The 18,485-nt window shown below is 30.2% G+C and overlaps 1 protein-coding gene across 2 annotated transcripts; it reads left to right on the top strand.

The window, feature by feature from the left end:
• Positions 1-1,625: 1,625 nt before the first annotated feature.
• On the top strand, positions 1,626-11,134 carry LOC111311039 (uncharacterized). Of its 2 annotated transcripts, XM_089765813.1 has the most exons (3): positions 1,769-1,907; positions 6,233-6,356; positions 10,402-11,134. In XM_089765813.1, exons 2-3 carry the CDS (start codon positions 6,261-6,263, stop codon positions 10,969-10,971), a joined length of 666 nt encoding a protein of 221 aa, XP_089621939.1. In that variant the 5' UTR covers positions 1,769-1,907; positions 6,233-6,260; the 3' UTR covers positions 10,972-11,134. The 2 variants fall into 2 exon arrangements, with proteins under 2 accessions (XP_022766155.1, XP_089621939.1); XM_022910420.2 differs by lacking the exon at positions 6,233-6,356 and having other exon boundaries at positions 1,626-1,907.
• The last annotated feature ends 7,351 nt before the right edge of the window (positions 11,135-18,485 follow it).

Genomic DNA, 18,485 nt, shown 5'->3' with positions numbered 1-18,485 from the left:
TTTATAACTATTATAATATGCATAATTACTTTCATATTATTTAAAATAAAATAATATCTAATTTTTAATAATATTAAACATAATGATATTTAATTTTTAAATATTACTAATTATCAACTAAATAAAATGATTTCAAATTAGGAGTGATAATAGAACTTTAGTAATAAATCACTTCGGTGATTATATTACAATTATGATCTTGCAAAAATACCAAATGTTCCATGATAATTAATTCTTATATTTTAATGTAGTTAACTTTTTTTTAATAAAAAGATCATATTTACTCCAAAATAAAGAATAAATTATTTCATTGAAAAAAAATTAATCTTTCTTTTTGTCAAAACATAATTACAGTTTTTAATTGCATTTAAAATTAATAGAACTGAAAATGAAGATAAATTAATTAAATCTGGTTTTTTTTATGTGAACTCTAATTCCAATACTAATTCTTAATAACAATTTTTTTGTCATATTTTCAATTTGAAAAACCTACACCTGAAACTTGGGCATTCTATTTGTTTATACAGTAAAAAGATAGCCAGAGCTGGTGATGTCCTTTATTTCCAGTCGTTTTCGCTTTTAGGTAGGGACAACGGTTTTTAATATAATAATACAAGAATTTTTTTTGTCTTTCCTTCATATCATTTTTTTTTCCTTAGGTTTTTTTTTTTTTTGATAGTTTCGATTAGAGTGGAAAATTTTTTTTAAAAAAATTAAAAATTGATTGGAAATAGTAATATTTGAGTTAAATTATATTGATTTTCATTTAATATAAATTACATTTAGATATTATATATATTAAATTAGAATTAAATTTTGAATAAAAATAAAAAATAAAAAATTAAATTATATATTTTTATTAATTTATATATATTTAAAATTTTTATAAAATAAAAATAAAAATTTAAAATTTAAAATTATTTAAATATATTAAAAATTTATACTCCTTTCATCTTTTATGTTTTGAAAGTCTCAATTTATTTGTTTCTTACCCAAAATAAATAATAATTATAATTAAATTTTCAAATTTGTCTTTACTTTTTTCTTATCAATTAATATTATTACACAAAATATAATAAAATAACTGCTAATGCCAGTGCCAAATATTTTACAAAAAGTGAAATATGTTTGAAAGTAATTGGCACCCTCACTTTTTTTCTTATCAATTAATTTCATTACACAAAGTACAATAAAACAGCTACTAATGCACCAGATGCTAATATCAAATATTTTTTAAAAAAGTAAAATTTATTCAAAAGTAATTGACACTCACGCTTTTTTTTTTTTATTATCAATTAATATTATTGCACAAAATACACTAAAACAACTACTAACACACCTGATGCCACTATCAAATATTTTACAAAAAAGTGAAATTTGTTTGGAAGGAGTTGGCATCAAATGCGGGTAAAATTAAATTTGAGTTTTAGATTTTTGAATAAAAAATTATTAAAATATATTTTCCTTAAAATTTGTGTCAATTCTTAGAAGAAAAATGTAAAGGGACCGAGAGAATTAAAATAACATTTAAAAAATAAAATAATAAATTTTAAATATCAATAAATCAAACTGTATTAACCGATAGATGAAATTCGTATAAAAAGTCGACTTCAATTCGTATTTAATTTTAAAAATGCATCCGAAAAAACAGAACCCCCACTTCTAATACAGATTGTGAATGAATGTTTTATCCTTTGTGTCTGACTGAGTCTGCAAGAAAGAAGAATTAAAAAAAGAAAAAAATCATGGAAGAAGACAAGTTGGACTTCTTACTGGTTCCATTGGGGCTACTGCTGCTTGCCCTCTATCATGTCTGGCTTCTATTTACCATTCTCAAGCATCCTACAAGAACTGTCATTGGCCTAAATGCTGAGTCTCGTCACCGATGGGTTCTCGCCATGATGTCTGTCAGTGTTATTTCTTTCTCTCTTCATTTTTTTTTTTTTTTTTGCCATGGTTTCTACTATTATTATGAAGTTATGGGTTCTTTAGGAAGTTCTGGAATTTCTCTAGCTATGGATAGAAAACATGTTAGAAATAATATTAGTATTGTTGTATGCAGAGGACCTCTGACTGTGACTGAGCTCTTAGGCGTGAGGAAGTGAGTGAAGTATTTGATTTTTGAGCTGAAGGTGGACAGATTTATTGCATACAAAATCTTGATGTGGCTTATTCAGTTTAAATTTCTTGTTTGGGTTTCGCAAAACAAGAAAGGAAAGAAAAAGATTGGCTGGAAGACACTAATTAATCACAAAAATTTCCTTGACCTCCTCCTATTCCCTCCAATTTTGGGGAATTGAAAAAACCTTATAAATTTTAAGGAAGGGGAGGGATTCCCCTTTTCTAAAGATCAGTGGCATACCCGAGGAAGGGAAGGGAAACCTTTTATCCCTCCCTTTCCTCCCCGAATTCCTCCAATCCAAACATAGTGGATTGTTAAATTGGAAAAGTATATATGTATTTTTGCTAAATGAGAGTTTTTCTGTTTGCATGAATCGGTTAATAATCGCAGGTATCATTTCTGTTATCCTCACAACCCACCACAGTGCTTTACATGGTGCTTGTGGATGGAAGAAAATCATACTGTTTTCATGATAAATGGAGACAGCTGTTATTAATAGGATTTCCCTGTCAGCTAGGACTAGGGGTTACATAATGTTTGGCTGAACTCAAGAAATTAGTTCTTTACATGTTCAATTTCTAAATGAATAGATAACAACATTTGATTAAGCTGATTCGCATTTATCAAATTGAATAATTGTTAACCAATTGCCAATTGATTCAAAGCATCTTTATGAAAAATGGTGGCCTAACTGCATACCAGAAGTGGGGTGAAGTGCAGTATCAAAGCATTTTTTTCAAGATTTTTTTCTATAAACTTTTATTTGCTTAAAAAATAAAATCAAGTTCTTGTATACATATGGCCTACTATCCCAATATTTTATGGGCTATTATGAGCATATCTTGTTGCTATGATGTTCTATGTTGTTGAATGGATGCTTTTGATTCATATCAAGCAGTGGGGATCAATCTTTTATACCTTTTTCTTTGCCTAGGAAAATTTTAAGTTCCTGTATATATGTTCTACCATTCTACTATCAACTTAGAATGCTTCATGAGCTATCCTGAGCATATCTTGTTGTATTCCCTTCTATTTTATGTTCTTGAATTGTGTCTTATATGAACTCTTGATTCTTATCAAGAAAACATTTTGGTTCAGCCTATGAGCTTTAATTTTCTAGAGCGCTTACTGCTTCATAGAACCTGAGGTTATTACATAGTAGTTCTTAGAAAGTTCATCTTTGGCAATCTAAATTCTGTGATCAGGTCTCTCATTTCGTTCAAGTTGGAATCCAAAGTGTTTATTTGCAGTCTCAAAAAATGAGTAATTTGATTCTCCTTATTCTGGTTCATTTTTATTGTTAATTTCTAGTATCTCTCGATTTCTTTAACTAAATTTGGTGAGAGCTTGATGAGCCAATGGCGAATTAGGCATATTGTCTATTTCCTTCCCTTGGCTCAGTTTGTATAATTGATGCTTTGCATATACTTGCTGCCCTGAGTATGAGGTTGGTTGCTCCTCAGATTGCTTTGTGATATAAATAGAAGCCACAAGAAGAAATTGCAAGGACTCATTTTTGTTTTGTCCTGCATGTTCTGGTTCTTTTAACTTGTTCATTAATCATTATGCAGCCCATCCATGGTAATAAAGGCTACACTATACATTTGAATATTGAATTGAATGAGATTCTAATTACGATATATTTCCTAACTTGCCATTTCACTCCAATATATAGTAGTAAGAGAAAATTTTCTATAAGTTGAAGCAATTTAAGGGCCGGCAATGTATCTTGTTGTGAGTAACATAGAACTATTTTAAAATTTTCTCCATGCCAAGAACGTGTTAGAAGATTAGTGTTTGGTTGTTACTTTTGCTTCTTACTATACATTTTGTTAGAAGCTAGAACGCGTTAGAAGCAAGGTTGTGTCTAGAAGCTAAAAGTTGGTAAAAGTGAAAGAAAGGGATAAAGATTGTAAATGAATTTGATTAAAAAGGAGCAATTACAAATGGTTAAAATGTAGTACTATGCATTTTGTTATTCACAAAAACAATATTCAAATATATTTTAAGCTTTTATATCCATGCAAACTTTTAGCCTTTTTGCTTTTAGAGATAAAAAGCAAGTATCTAAAGTAATAGAAATATGGGGCCTAAAATAATAAGAGTGGATAGATCAAATAATATACTTAATGTTGATTCTATTATTGCTGTTGTTTCATGAAATTTAATAATCAATAACTCTATGCTGCTATAAGAAAATCTAGTTTCTTGAGGGATTGCAGAAACAGACAGCTCTTAAATCAAGATATTCCTTTTCTTTTCTCTATTTTAATGAGCTTTAGATGATGGTTTGTAGATCTTTTGTCAAAAGAATGTAGCATCCTTGCTGGTCTGAATTTTGGCAATAATCGAATGTAGCATAATGAGATTTTTTTTTTTAGGTATTTGTTTGTGGTTTTGGAGCATTACCAATGGCCTTTTGGGACATGCCTTTTGTTTTCTCTATGTGAAAAACCAATTCCTAACCAGATTTGATTAGCTGTCATTCATTTAGTATTTTGGTTGTTTCCTAAATAAAAGGGATTTGGTTCATTGACCAAATTCCTACTTGGTAGTTTCCATTTATTGTTAGAAGATATTTAGATGATTTGTAATTATCTTTAGGACATCATGGGATTTGCTAGATTTGATGTCTTAGCTATATATATATCCTATTGTACTCTAGAAAGTTTCTTGAGAATTTATAAATAAAATTCTCATGAATTTCTTCATTGTATTAGAGCGTTCATCCTTAATCCTCAAAACCTATATATATATATATATGTATATATATTTTTCTATCTCTCTATCTATGCCATGGCTTGTAGCATAGGTGTGTTCGAGCCCCCTATTTTGCCTATCATTAGTCACAAACATAATGGACAAAACTTCATCCAATAGTCTCAATCAGTGATGTTGTTTGTTTGTGGAAAAGGTAAGGAAGATTATCTCACGAGAATGGCTATTTCACATAGCAAGGATGACCCGAAGTATCGGACCTGGAAGTTGGAGAATAGCATGGTAATGTTGTGGTTGATCATTTCTATGACCAACGAGATTGGTGAGAATTTCATGTACTACAAAATTGCCAAGGAGATTTGGGATGCTGCAAAGAAACCTATTCTAACGTAAACAATACTTCTGCAATATTCGAGACAAAAAACACTCTACATGACTTGCTATGAAAAGACTCCTCTATCACATAATATTTTAATTTCTTAACTCGTTATTGGTAGCAATTAGATATCTTTGAAGAAATAGCATGGAAGTGTCCTGATGATAGCCAACAATACATGAAAATAGTGGAGAAGGATCGAGTTTATAAGTTTTACTTGGTCTAAACAAGAGCCTTGATGATGTTCGTGGGAGAATTCTTAGCATCAAGCTATTACCCACCATCCGAGAAGTTTTCTCTGAGGTTCACTGAGAAGAAAGTAGAAGGAAAGTGATGCTAGGGACATCATGCAATCCACAAGAGATAGAAAATTCAGCCTTTGCTACATGAGGACCAAAATTCCAACAAGGTGGTGAAAATCAATAGAAGAAAGCTAACAGACCTTGGTGTGACCATTGTTAGAAGGCAGGATATACACAGGAAAATTGTTGGCAAATCTTTAAGAAACTGGTTGACTACAAACCACGTTTTACTCGAAATCGAGAGTCATGGAAATTCTGCCACCATCAAGACAACTCCAACACCCTTGGAATTAAGCCTGCTCAGTAAAAAGCGGTTGGAATTCCTTTAGACAATTGTTCAACGATCTTTTCAGAACATTAGGTTAGTTGTAAGCACAACATCTGTTGCACAAAAAGGTAACTTTCTCAATACTCTACTTGTGCAAAGTGGAAAATCAAGATCTTGGATTGTTGATTCAAGCACATCAGACCACATGACTGGTGATGCATCAGTGTTCCATGAATATAGCCCATGTTTTGAAAACTTCATAGTTTGAATAGCAGATGGGTCACTCTTTCGGGTAGCTGGGATAGGTTTAGTCATTATTTCAAAGAACTTAACACTTGACTCTATTCTTCATGTCTCTAATTTAGATTGCAACATTCTCTTTATTAGTAAAATTACAAGAGATCTTAATTGTGTTACTAAATTTCTTTCTAACATGTGAATTTCAGGGCTTGGTTTCGGGGAAGAAGATTGGCAATGCTAGGATGTGTGCTAGACTTTATCTCTTTAAAGATGAATAATCTAAAAGACAATCATGGAAGAATGCTTATTCGGTTTCATCTTCTAGTAAGAGTAAGGAAAATACAATCATGTTATGGCACTATCGTTTAGGACATCCAAATTTCTTGTACCTAAAAAATTATTCCCTAATTTATTCAATAAAGGTTCCGAGTCTTATCAATATGAAATTTGTTAGTTTTCCAACCACAATCGCAATTCATATTCAAGTCAACCATACAAATCAACTCATCCTTTTTCTATGATCCATAGTGATGTTTGGGGACTATCGAGGGTTAACAATATTACAGACTCTAGATGGTTTGTTACCTTCATTAATGATCATACTAGAGTTACATGGCTGTTCCTCATAACAGAAAAGTCAGAGGTTAGTCAATATTTCAAAATTTCAACAAGATGGTGCAAACTCAATATCAAGAAAAAATTTAGGTGCTCGAAATAGATAATGGGCGAGAATACTATTACTCAGTTTTTGGATCTTACTTGTTAGATCAAGGAATTATTCATCAGATCTCATATAATGAAACTCTTAACAAAACAGAGTTGTTGAGTGGAAAAACAAACATCTGATGGAAGTTGCAAGATTTATTACGCGAGCCTTTCATGGTTCGAAACATTTTTGGGTATAGGCAATCTTGACAGCAACATTTCTTATCAATAAGATGCCTTCTTGAGTACTAAGATTCCAAGCCCCCTGTCAAACATTTCTCAAAACTTACCCTCATGTCCTAATCATTTCCTCCATACCAGTCAAAGTGTTCGAATGTACTACCTTTGTTCATATACACCAACAATAACTCAGTAAACTAGACCCTAGATCATTCAGGTGTATATTTCTTGGCTACTTACCTAACTAAAAAGGCTATAGATGTTATTTACCAACTATCAGAAAGTTTTACACTTCTATGGATATCACCTTATTTGAGAATCAACCATTCTATCCCAAAGTTGATATTCAGGGGATAGTTCTAGGGAATATAAACTTTGGGAGATTGAGCCATCATCTAATCCTTCTTGTACTTGTTTGCTAATTCAAATTCTCATTTCAAATAATTCTTTTTTTTTTTTTTATCTAAGTCAACTAGTCATCTTAAGTTTCCAAAATCTCTTGAAATTGCGTAAGAGACAAAAGCTAAAGAAATGATTGTATACTCAAGGAGACAAATTTCAAAAGGAGATAGGGACCTGTACATCTCTAACACAGAACCAAGATTCTGAACCAAATCCAAGGACTTTTGAAATTCATACAAGTAACACAATTATTGAATCTATCTCTAATGATTTTCCTAGTGATCTTGATCAGCCTGTTGCTATAAGAAAAGGTGTGAGATTATGTACTCAGCACCCTATTAGTAACTTTGTTTCCTATGAAAGGTTGTTTCTTACTTACCAATGACTAGTTACATCATTAACCGATGTTCATATACTGAATACCATCCAAGAAGCGGTCGGAAAACCAAAATGGAAGGTTGTAGTAATGGAAGAAATGCAAGCATTAGAAAAGAATATCACATGGAAATTTCTGATCTTCCTAGAGGAAAGAGCCCAGTGGGATGTAAGTGGATTTTTACTATCAAACACAATATTGAGGGAAGTGTGAACAAAGCTCATCTTGTGGCTGAGGGGTTCACTCAGTTTTACAGGATTGATTATGAAGAGACATTTGCTCTTGTAGCAAAATTGAATTATGTCCTTGTGTTACTATCACTTGTTGTAAACCTAGAGTGGCCTCTTCACCAACTCGATATCAGAAATGCATTTTTGAATGGTGATCTAGTGGAAGAGGTCTTCATGAAGATTCCTCTTGGGTTTGACAAGTAGGACAACATTGGCAAGGTGTGTAAGCTTCAGAAATCCTTATATGGCCTCAAACAATCTCCTCGCACTTGGTTTGATCATTTGACTAATGCTGTTAAAAAGAATGGGTTCTTACAATGCCAATCTGACCATATTATGTTTGTTAAACATTCACCAAATAGCAAGATTGCTATTATGATTGTTTATGTTGACTATATTGTCCTTACAAGAGATTATGAAAAGGAAACGGTTGGATTGAAGACTTTTCTAGCTAAAGAATTTGAAATAAAGGACTTGGCACAGCTTCGATATTTTCTTGGCATGGAAGTAGCTCGATCAAGAAATGATATTTCTGTTTCACAACGAAAATATGTATTTGATCTTCTCAAAGATAGAAGGATGCTCGGGTGTAAACCAATGAATACTTTGATGGACCCAAATATCAAGATGGGAACCAGAGATGGAAGTCCTCTTGCAGATCAAAATAGATACCAAAGACTTGTGGGAAAATTAATTTATTTGGTGCACACTAGACCTGACATTGGCTTCTTTGTTACTATGGTAAGCAGATTTATGAACAATCCTACAAAGACACACATGGAGGCAGTATACTGGATCCTTCAATACTTGAAAAAAAAATTCGGGCAAAGGTTGCACTTTAGAAAAACATTAAATAAAGATGTGGAGATTTTCTCAGATGTAGATTGGGCTGGTTCTGTGACAGACTGAAGGTCAACTATAGGGTATTGTACATATGTGTGGGCCAACTTGGTCACCTGGAGGAGCAAGAAACAAGCAGTGGTAGCTCAAAGTAATGTTGAAGCTGAATTTAGGGCTATGTCTCATGGGATTTGTGAAGGAATTTGGCTTGAGAGAATGCTATAGGAACTGAAAAAGTCAGCTGAAAATTCAATGAAACTGTTTTGTGATAATAAAACAGCTATTAACATTGCCAACAACCTTGTTCATCATGATCGAATGAAATGTGTAGAGATTGATTGTCACTTCATCAAAGAGAAGATTGAAAAAGGTGCGGTCAAACTAATCTACACTCCATCAGAACATAAGACAGCTGACATCCTCACCAAATCTTTTCATCGTGGCAATTTCGAGAGTTTGAAGTCTAAGTTGGGTATGATTGATATCTACCACTCAACTTGAGGGGGAGTGTGGAAAACCGATTCCTAACCAAATTTGATTAGCTATCATTCATTTAATACTTTGGTTGTTTCCTAAATAAAAGGGATTTGGTTCATTGACCAAATTCCTACTTGGTAGTTTCCATTTATTGTTAGAGGATTTTTAGGTGATTTGTTATTATTTTTAGGATATCATGGGATTTGCTAGATTTGATGTTTTAGCTATATATATCCTCTTGTACTCTAGAAAGTTTCTTAAGAATTCATAAATAAAATTATCATGAATTTCTTCACTCTATTTTCAAGAGCTTCAAATGATGGTTTGTGGATCTTTTGTCAAAAGAATTCAGCATCCTTGCTGGTCTGAATTTTGGCAATAATCAAATGCAGCATAATGAGATTTCTTTCAGGCATTTGTCTGTGGTTTTGGAGCATTACCAATGGCCCTTTTGAATATTAAGTTGGTTATAGGTTTTCTTTGTTGATATGCACCATCTTTTTAGGACTCAATGTCTGCAATAACAGAGTGCTACAACATGGGAATATGCTTTTGCAACATTCGGGGAGCAGTATTTATTTATCTTTAAGTATTCGTTACTTACTGGCCAAGAAAAGAATATTTGATTCAAATAAAAAATGCTATATCTGTGGAACTCAATGAATATGGAGTGAAGAAGAATTAGGCTGACTGGTAAAAACTTCTTGCTAAAACTGGGAGAAACAATGCTGTGGTGAAGATCTGCTATGCAGAATGTGGCTTAGTTTGTTTTTCAATTAACAAAGTAACAATAAACCAAGAACTAGTTTTTAGAATGTTGAATGTGATATCGGCATAAGGAGATCTCAAGTAATGAAATGCTAAAAGACCACAAAATTCATGTTTTACTTACTTTTACTGACGAAGAAGACAATTTTGCCTCATTACCAGCATCTTTGATAGGCCGGGGTGGGTTGGGGTTGGCTTTTTGAATTTTTATAAAACAATTAACTGCCATAAAATATACACGAATGTATTCAAGACAGTATTTATTGCAAGAATGTTTTCTATTTCTCTAGAATGTCAGTGTTCTTGTTCTCTAGCAAAATAGATATCAACTTCAACATTTCTGTCCAGGATGGTCCATAAACTAAGCATGATATTGATCTCGTCTTTGATGTTTCAGGATCCCTTGAAAAATGGTGTTTTGGCAGTACAAACAATACGCAACAACATAATGGCATCTACCCTTTTGGCAACAACAGCAATCACTCTTAGTTCACTGATTAGTGTTTTTGTTAGCAGCAGCAGCTCGGACTTTGGCAACACTACTTCACAAATAGTTTATGGCAATAAGGGACCTCTACTCTCTTCAATCAAGTATTTTTCCATCTTGCTTTGTTTCCTTGTTGCCTTTCTTTGCAATGTGCAGTCTATTAGATACTATGCCCATGTAAGCTTCTTGGTCACTCTCCCTTCATCGATAGACAATATGGAGTCTGTTCAGTATGTTGCAAGAAACTTAAATAGAGGAAGTTATTTCTGGTCACTCGGACTGCGAGCCTTTTACTTATCCTTCCCCCTATTGCTTTGGAACTTTGGGCCTATACCCATGTTTTTGTGCTGCTGCATAATGTCATTTCTTCTCTATTTCTTGGACACAACGAGCAGTTTCACACGTCAACTTCACCATCGCTCATTCAAAGAGGAGAAGTTTAAAGCTGGTGATCTGGAACCGATTGGTCAATTATCGTAAGTGCTGTTGAAACTTTTAATTTTTATGGAAATAGGAGGCTTTATGTTGCATTGAAGAGCATTGTGTTTGTGTGTCTATATATATATAAACAAAAATAACTACAGGTATTGCATGATCTGTTAAGAGTTAATTTTGAAATCTAAATTTGCTATTGATTGGAATACCTAGCTATTTTAATTTTATTAGCTTTAAACTATTGTTAATGGACTGCTGAGTAAATTGAACGTATGATAAACAGAGGAGTGAGCTAAAATAATATAATTTTCATCCTTCTGTCTTTGTTGAGATTAGATGTATATGCCTATACATGGTGACATTTGGACTTGGGACCTAAAGGTTCCAAAGCCGCCTTTGTTGCCATTTAGACACTTTCTCATTGGCTGGCTAATGGTATATAAAATTCCATTCTATTGCTTATAGCACTTTTCCATTCTCAACAAATTGTACCGAGTGTTTTTTATTTTTATTATTTCAAGATTCCTACTTGTCATTGAGATGCAACACATAAACTAACATGTAGTCCAATATTGGGAAAAATATCAATGTTGAGCTTCAAAAGTTTGTGGTTTTAATTATATCGAAAGCACTGGATTTGCACAACATTTTGCTTGGTATATATTTGTAGCTTGAAATTTGAAACATACTAACTTAAGTACCTCTATTCATAGACGGGCTTATAGTTGTTTACTCTTCCTAGTCTTGCTCTCTTTCCTGTTTCTTTTTTATCTGTAAAAGTTATTGTTGTTTTATCATATTTTAATTTATTGACGTATTCAAATGTGTGGAATCGTGTGTGCAAATGAAGATAGAGATTGAGCTTAGAGCTTGACTCATTTAGTTTTTTTTTTTTTTTTTTCAAAATCACTTAAATTTCATCATTAGTCATTCAACTTATATTCAAATTTTATTTGGATTATTGAACTTTAATTTGTCCCAATCATATCATCGAGTTTATTAAATTTATTAAAATTGGTCACTCTAAAATATTTCATTCAAATTTTGACAAAAAAAGCTTACATATTTGTCACGTCATTAGTTACATCATTTGTCACATCAATTAAGTAAATTCATAGTTTAAAGAAAAGTCATTAAAATTTTGTTCAATTTTTAAATAGATTATTGAACTTTAATTTATCATTACAAGATCGCTAAAATTTGTTAAATGTGTCAAATTTTGTTATTTTAATAAATTTTATCCAAAATAAAAGTTAGATAGAATGTAAATATTGAACTTAACCAAACAATATCTAGATTTTTCATGTAATAAAAAATCTTATCATATCATAGAAAATTAAAAAAAAAAAATTAAACCCAAAGCAAACAGGCTTTTAATAAACATTTTTTTTAAAAATATTATTACTTTTATTTAAATTAATGAGCATAAAGAAGACTTTTAAAAAATATTTATTTTTCTAAAATATTATTGCTTTTATTTAAATTAATAAGCATAAATATTTAAATAAGAGATAAAGTTCCTCCAATTTAATTAAAGCATTATTTATTAAATATTATTGTCATAATGTATAGATTCATAGATTTATAGTTAGACACAAACTAAAAAGTCGTCACTAATCTTTTTGACTAGGTGTGATTGATCACTTAATGAATTTATCATTTTATGGATATCTTAAATTTGACTAAAGGTTCATAAAAAATAAGTTCTGGTCTACTAATCAGAATAAGATTCGCAAGTTAGGTTACATATGGGGAATGTTATAGCACTTCACATGTTTATCCACGAGTGATACCATTTTATTTTAAATTATCCTATGATTTTGATTCTAATGATCTTAAATTTTAATGTTGAATATTGAAAATAACTTTTAAGATTCTCCATCAATCTGAAATATTTTTTCATCTCAAAAGTATTCAAGAATTTCATTTGTTTTCTTGAAGAGGCATCATCGTCGAAAAAAGATTTAATCATTTTTTTATTTTGCTTTATTTTTTTTTTGAAAATATATCTAATTCATCTATTATTTAGGTCAAAATTAAAAATATCTTCCAATTTAGAGATTTATTAGATAATCAATCATTTATGATTATTAAAAATTTCATAATCAAAATTTATTTATTTTTTCATTTCTAAATTTTTCACCATTTGAGCCTATTTAATTTTTTTTTATTTTTAAAATTTTCATTATTTGGGTTTTTTTAGAAAATTTTCTTTTTAATTTTTAAATTTTTCATCATTTGGATTTATTTAAAAAATTTTTCTTTTTAATTTTTAAATTTTTCACCATTTGGGTCTATCTAAAAGTTTTTTTTTTTTAATTTTTGAAAAGAAAATAATATGACAATTATTTTTTTTGAAGTTTCATTTAAATTTTTCTATCATTTAGGATAAATTAAACAAATTTTTTCACTTAGAGATTTATTAAAAAATTTATCATTTGAAATTTCTAATATTTTAATCTTTGGATAATTATCAAATATTTTTAACCAAAATTTTTAAGTTATATTGTTAATACTTTTATTTGAAAAAAATATAATTACTTTTATTTAAAATTTATCTAAATTATTCCTTTATTTGGGATAAATTTAGATAAATTTTTTACATAAAATTTCTTAAAAAAATTACTATTTAAAATTTTTAAGAATCTCATTATTGGATAATTAGTATTTAAATTTCAAAAAATTTTATTAAATTTGAGTTTTTTATTTTTTATTAATTTTTTTAAAATTTAATAATGCAAAAATACCTTAAAAATAATAAAATAAAATAAAAATAAAAAACCAAAATAGGAATGGTTCGACTCTAACGGCTTGAGGGCTCGATAGTAGGAAAAAAAGTTGGAATGGCTTAAGATGATGGCTCGATTTTGCTCGACTTAAAAGACAAAGGTTGGAACGGGTCAAAAAGTGGATCAACGTTACGGGTCGGATCGGTCCGAATAGAAACAAATGGATCTTGGTAAATCTATACACCAAAACAATGTCATTTTGGTGGGGATATAAAATGCCAAATTCCTTCTTTTCCTCAGATCTCCTTTTTTCTCTTTTTGTCTTTCTAAAAACCAAGAACTTTAGTTGAAGCCTTCGTCGAAAATTGGAAAAATCTCATCGGGGTTTGGAAAACTCCATCGAAAAAGATGAATTTTGTCGAAAAATTATGTCAAAATCTAGAAATTTCTAGAAAGAAAAAAAATTGCAAATATGCTTTTCAAACCAAAAGTTTTCTTAAAAATTTTTGTATTTTTTGGTTGTTTTCGTGTTTTTTCTCTGACTTGTGTCCTTTGTTGTTCGCTATAGGTATGTTTTTATAGGGTTTTGATCAAGAGAACCTTATACCAAAAAGGAATTTCAATTTCTTTTAAATTCCAACTTCAAATTCTAAGCCCAACTCAAACTCTTAGTCCATACAAACAATTTCACACAAACTTAACCATCTGATTTTTTCTTTTTCTTTTTATGTTTATTAAAAAAAAAACAATTACATCCCAGACAGATTGGGGTATCTATAATTGGCTCTCTTTACATATTTTCTGTGAAATAAGAATTGTGTAAAGATGTATACACCCCTTATATCCAAATAATCAATTCGACATATTTTTTGATTTTTTTAAATAGATACTCAAACCTTTTGAATAACATAAAAACTTCTTTAAACAGAGGCTCAATAACTTTGAAAAATAAATAAGGCTCATCTAAGTAGAGGTTTAACAACTTTGAAAAAATAAATAAGGCTGCTCTAAATAAAGGTTTAACGACTTTGAAAAATAAATAAGGTTCCTTTAAGCAGAGGTTTAACAACTTTTAAAAATAAATAAAGATCTTTTAAGTAGAGGTACAGTAATTTTGAAAAATAAATAAGGCTTCCCTAAGCAGAAGTTCAACAACTTTAAAAAAATAAATAAAGCTTCTTTAAACAGAGGTTCAACAACTTTTGAAAAATAAATAAGGCTTATCGACAATCATGTTCAGAGGTTTTATAGGTCATCAGAAGAAATTATAGAAGATTATGTCTAGAGGTCTTACAAATCGTTCATAATATTGGGAAATATCATTTTTCAAGGATTAGAATCTTACCTCGGAGGTTTTCTTTTTTCAAATGAGAATTTGAAATTCTTTCATTGGAAAGTTTTCATATCTATTTTCTTTATTTGGGATCTTGAAATATATTTGCTTCCTAAATTTATGCATTAGACATTCTTAAATGCAATGCATGCTATGCAAAATGTCAATTAATTAGTTTCTTTTCAATCATGGTACTCAAGTTTTCAAGACTTTTTCTTTTAGATCTTGAACTCTTCCAACTTCGAACAAATTGACTCGGTTCTCAATCAAGTCCAAAGATTCACATGCAAAAAATTCTAGAGTTTCACATCTAAATTCAAAAGTTCTCATTTAAAAAATTTAGGGGTTCACATCCAAAATTTCAAAGCTTTTCACTCAAAAACTTTTTGTGATTCACATACGATTCTTTAAAGATTTGAATTAAAAAAACTTTGAAGATTCAGACAAATTCTCAAGCTTCCCATTTAAAACTCAAAGATAAAAATTCTCATTCAAAGATTCTCATTTAAAACTTCTTAAAGATTTTCATTCAAAGATTTTCATTCAAAATTCAAAGATTTTCATCATTTTTGACATTAAAAAATGCTTCTTTAAAACGCTTTAGAATTCTAAATGTTTTCCTCAAAATATTTTTCCATTCGAGGATTCCCAACCTTATTTTACAAAGCTTTTCTTAAAAAGTTTAAAATTTCTTATCATGAAAATTCTCAATCTTTCATCAAAGTCAAAATTTTGTATGTAATGAATCTCATGATAATGATGTAAATGCTTTTTTAATGATGCAAATGCAAAAATCTAGATTCTCACAATAATGCAAATATTATACTCTAAACCATGATTCAAATATTCACTACATGAGGCAAATGCATGGTCAGCCAAGATTTAAATATTCACCAAATTATATATATGTATTGTTCAACTAATAATGTAAATACAATGCATGTAATGCAGATGTCACTAACATTAATATCATGAAATTTTAATTAATTGTGGTAATATAGTTCTCAAGACTTTACCATATCACATTTCTTTTTTAGCATATCGGCACTAACAATTTCAAAACAAATTTTGTCAACTAATCCAAGTTATTTTCTCACTTGATCACAACTCACAGGCTGTTCAGCACTAGCAATTTCAGAATAAATTTTATCCACTGATCTACATTGTTTCTATCATTTGATCATAACTCACAGGTTATGTTGACCAATCCATCATCATATTCATCACCTAGTCATCCCATATGTCTTTTCAAATAATTTTCTTAAGCTTCTTCCATTTTTTCATTTTTTTACCCTCTAGATTTCTTTTCAAAGGAATGTATGAATCTTTTATGAACATTATCATTCATTAATTATCATTTTAAATTATGATAAATATAATACAATGATACATTTTTTTAAATTTATTATAGAGATGTAAAAATAAGAGAGTACAAAATGAATTGGGAGAAAAATAATCAATACAAGAATGAGTTTGGTACAAAAATAAATGGGCAAAGGAACAAGTTCAAAGCATGTCATTAGGATGAATGGTATTAAATGGTACAACAATGTCTAAACAATGAATACTTAGACAATTTTTAATATTAATCCAAAATTCTTTTTCAAAAACTTATTCCATTGACTTTCGAAATCATTTTGAGTTAATTAAACTTGGCCTCAGCTTTAAGGGATCTTCAGATGCCTTTGATCTTTCATAGATTTGAACTGTCCATCCAACTTTCAGCTCGGATATTTTTCTACCAAAATCGTTCTTTCGAATTTTCAATTTGAGTCTTCTTTGTTAATATTTTTTTTTTGTTTTTCATTTTTCATTTTTTTTCATTTTTTTCACGTTTTCATTTTTTTCCATTTTTTCATTTTTTCATTTTTCCATTTTTTTTTTTTTAAATTTTTTTCACTTTTTATTTTTTTTCATCCATTATTAATATCTTTCACACATCAATATCTAAGACCACATAGCTTGATTCTATTATTCCATTACAAGCATACCTTGGCCCAACATATGATCATTCAATTTGAGCATACACATTTGATTAAAATAAATTTTTAAAGATTGTAATGTAGGTTATGATGAAAGGCCATAAAAAAATGGATAAAATAAGCTCAAAACATATGTTTAAAGGGCTTAAAACCAAAGGATCATTTCTCATCATTTAATGCAACTTGGCATTTTGCACCATTCTACATTATTTCACTATTTTTTTCTTTTTTCATTCATCTTATTCCTCACAAAAAGATTATCATTACTTTGCCCCAACTCATTTGTGGCATTCATTTTTTCTTTTGTAAGGGTTCTTTTTTTTTTTTTTTTTTTGAGTCTTTATCTTTGAAGCCTTTTGTGATCTTTTATCTCTTTTCTTTTTCAATTAGGTTCTTCCAAAATTTGCCTCTTAGTATGGGGGGTGATCTTTGGTAGTCAATTCCATAGTGGTAGTCACAGTGAGCTGTAGGATCATATCACTTGGGATAATGTGGCTTAAGCTACTCCAAACGATTGGGGGTAATTAAGTGGTTGTTGTAGAGCTCTCGGATTAACTTCATATAGGTCATGAGGATTGGGTCAAATATGGATTTTTCTCGAATAGTTTGTAGTTTTCGTGAACCACTTGTTAGGTTAGCAAAATGAATTTGGGATCTTGTAGAAGGTTAGGTGTTAAGACTATACATGAGAGTTTGGGGTTTGAAAGCGGGTTGATATGTTGATGGATAAGATGGCTGTGGACTTGGCTGGTATAGGTAAGGTGATGTATTATTCATAATAGGGTAGTATATGGAGTAAGCTTATGGTGAATAAAGTTGGTAACCCCTGAGCTGTTGTCTTTCAAAGCTCACAACTTGAGCTTTAATCTCTTTTTTCTTTGAGACTTTCTTGGTGGGAACTTTTCCTCATTTCAACTTACCATTCTTAATGGCATTGTCAATGATTTTGCCTGAAATCACTATATTGGTGAAATTTTTTATTGCATTCTCTATTATCTTTTCATAATAAAAAGATTTTAAAATGTTCATAAACAATATTGTGGTCTCTTTTTTAGTTAAAAAAAGTTGAACTTTAGTAGCTATGTCCTTTTACCTCTAGGTATACTTTTTAAATGATTCAATTGCTTTATTCTCTATATTTTACAAAGAAAGGCGATCAGGGGTTAAATTTATAATATATCGATACTGATTGATGAAGTCACGTGCTATATCACTCTATGACTGAATGTGGGTCTTGTCCAATTGAACATACCATCTAGTAGCAAAGCTAGTAAGGCTATGTTGAAATATATGCATTAATAACTTTTCATTATTAGCATGGACTGCCCTTTTTTGCAAGTATATGATAATGTGGGTCTTTGGGCACTTTGTGCCATAATATTTTTCAAACTTTGAAATCTTAAACTTTGAAGGAATAACAACATCTGGGACTAAATAGAGCCCAACAACATCCACGAAACCATAAAAGCCAATGCCCTTTACTGCCCGCGACCTTTCTTTATGCATATTTATCTT

Source organism: Durio zibethinus, chromosome 9, assembly GCF_047325235.1.
Source record: "Durio zibethinus cultivar Kanyao isolate XHJ-2024 chromosome 9, ASM4732523v1, whole genome shotgun sequence".
Lineage (NCBI taxonomy): Eukaryota > Viridiplantae > Streptophyta > Magnoliopsida > Malvales > Malvaceae > Durio > Durio zibethinus.
The sequence above is the reverse complement of the archived record's forward strand: the minus strand, read 5'-3'. Positions and strand labels throughout refer to the sequence as shown.

Excerpts from the sequence above, each read along its gene's own strand:
- LOC111311039 (XM_022910420.2), top strand. The coding sequence starts at position 1,746 with ATGGAAGAAGACAAGTTGGACTTCTTACTGGTTCCATTGGGGCTACTG. Across the intron at positions 1,908-10,401 it reads GGGTTCTCGCCATGATGTCT|GATCCCTTGAAAAATGGTGT; the intron begins GTCAGTGTTATT and ends TTGATGTTTCAG.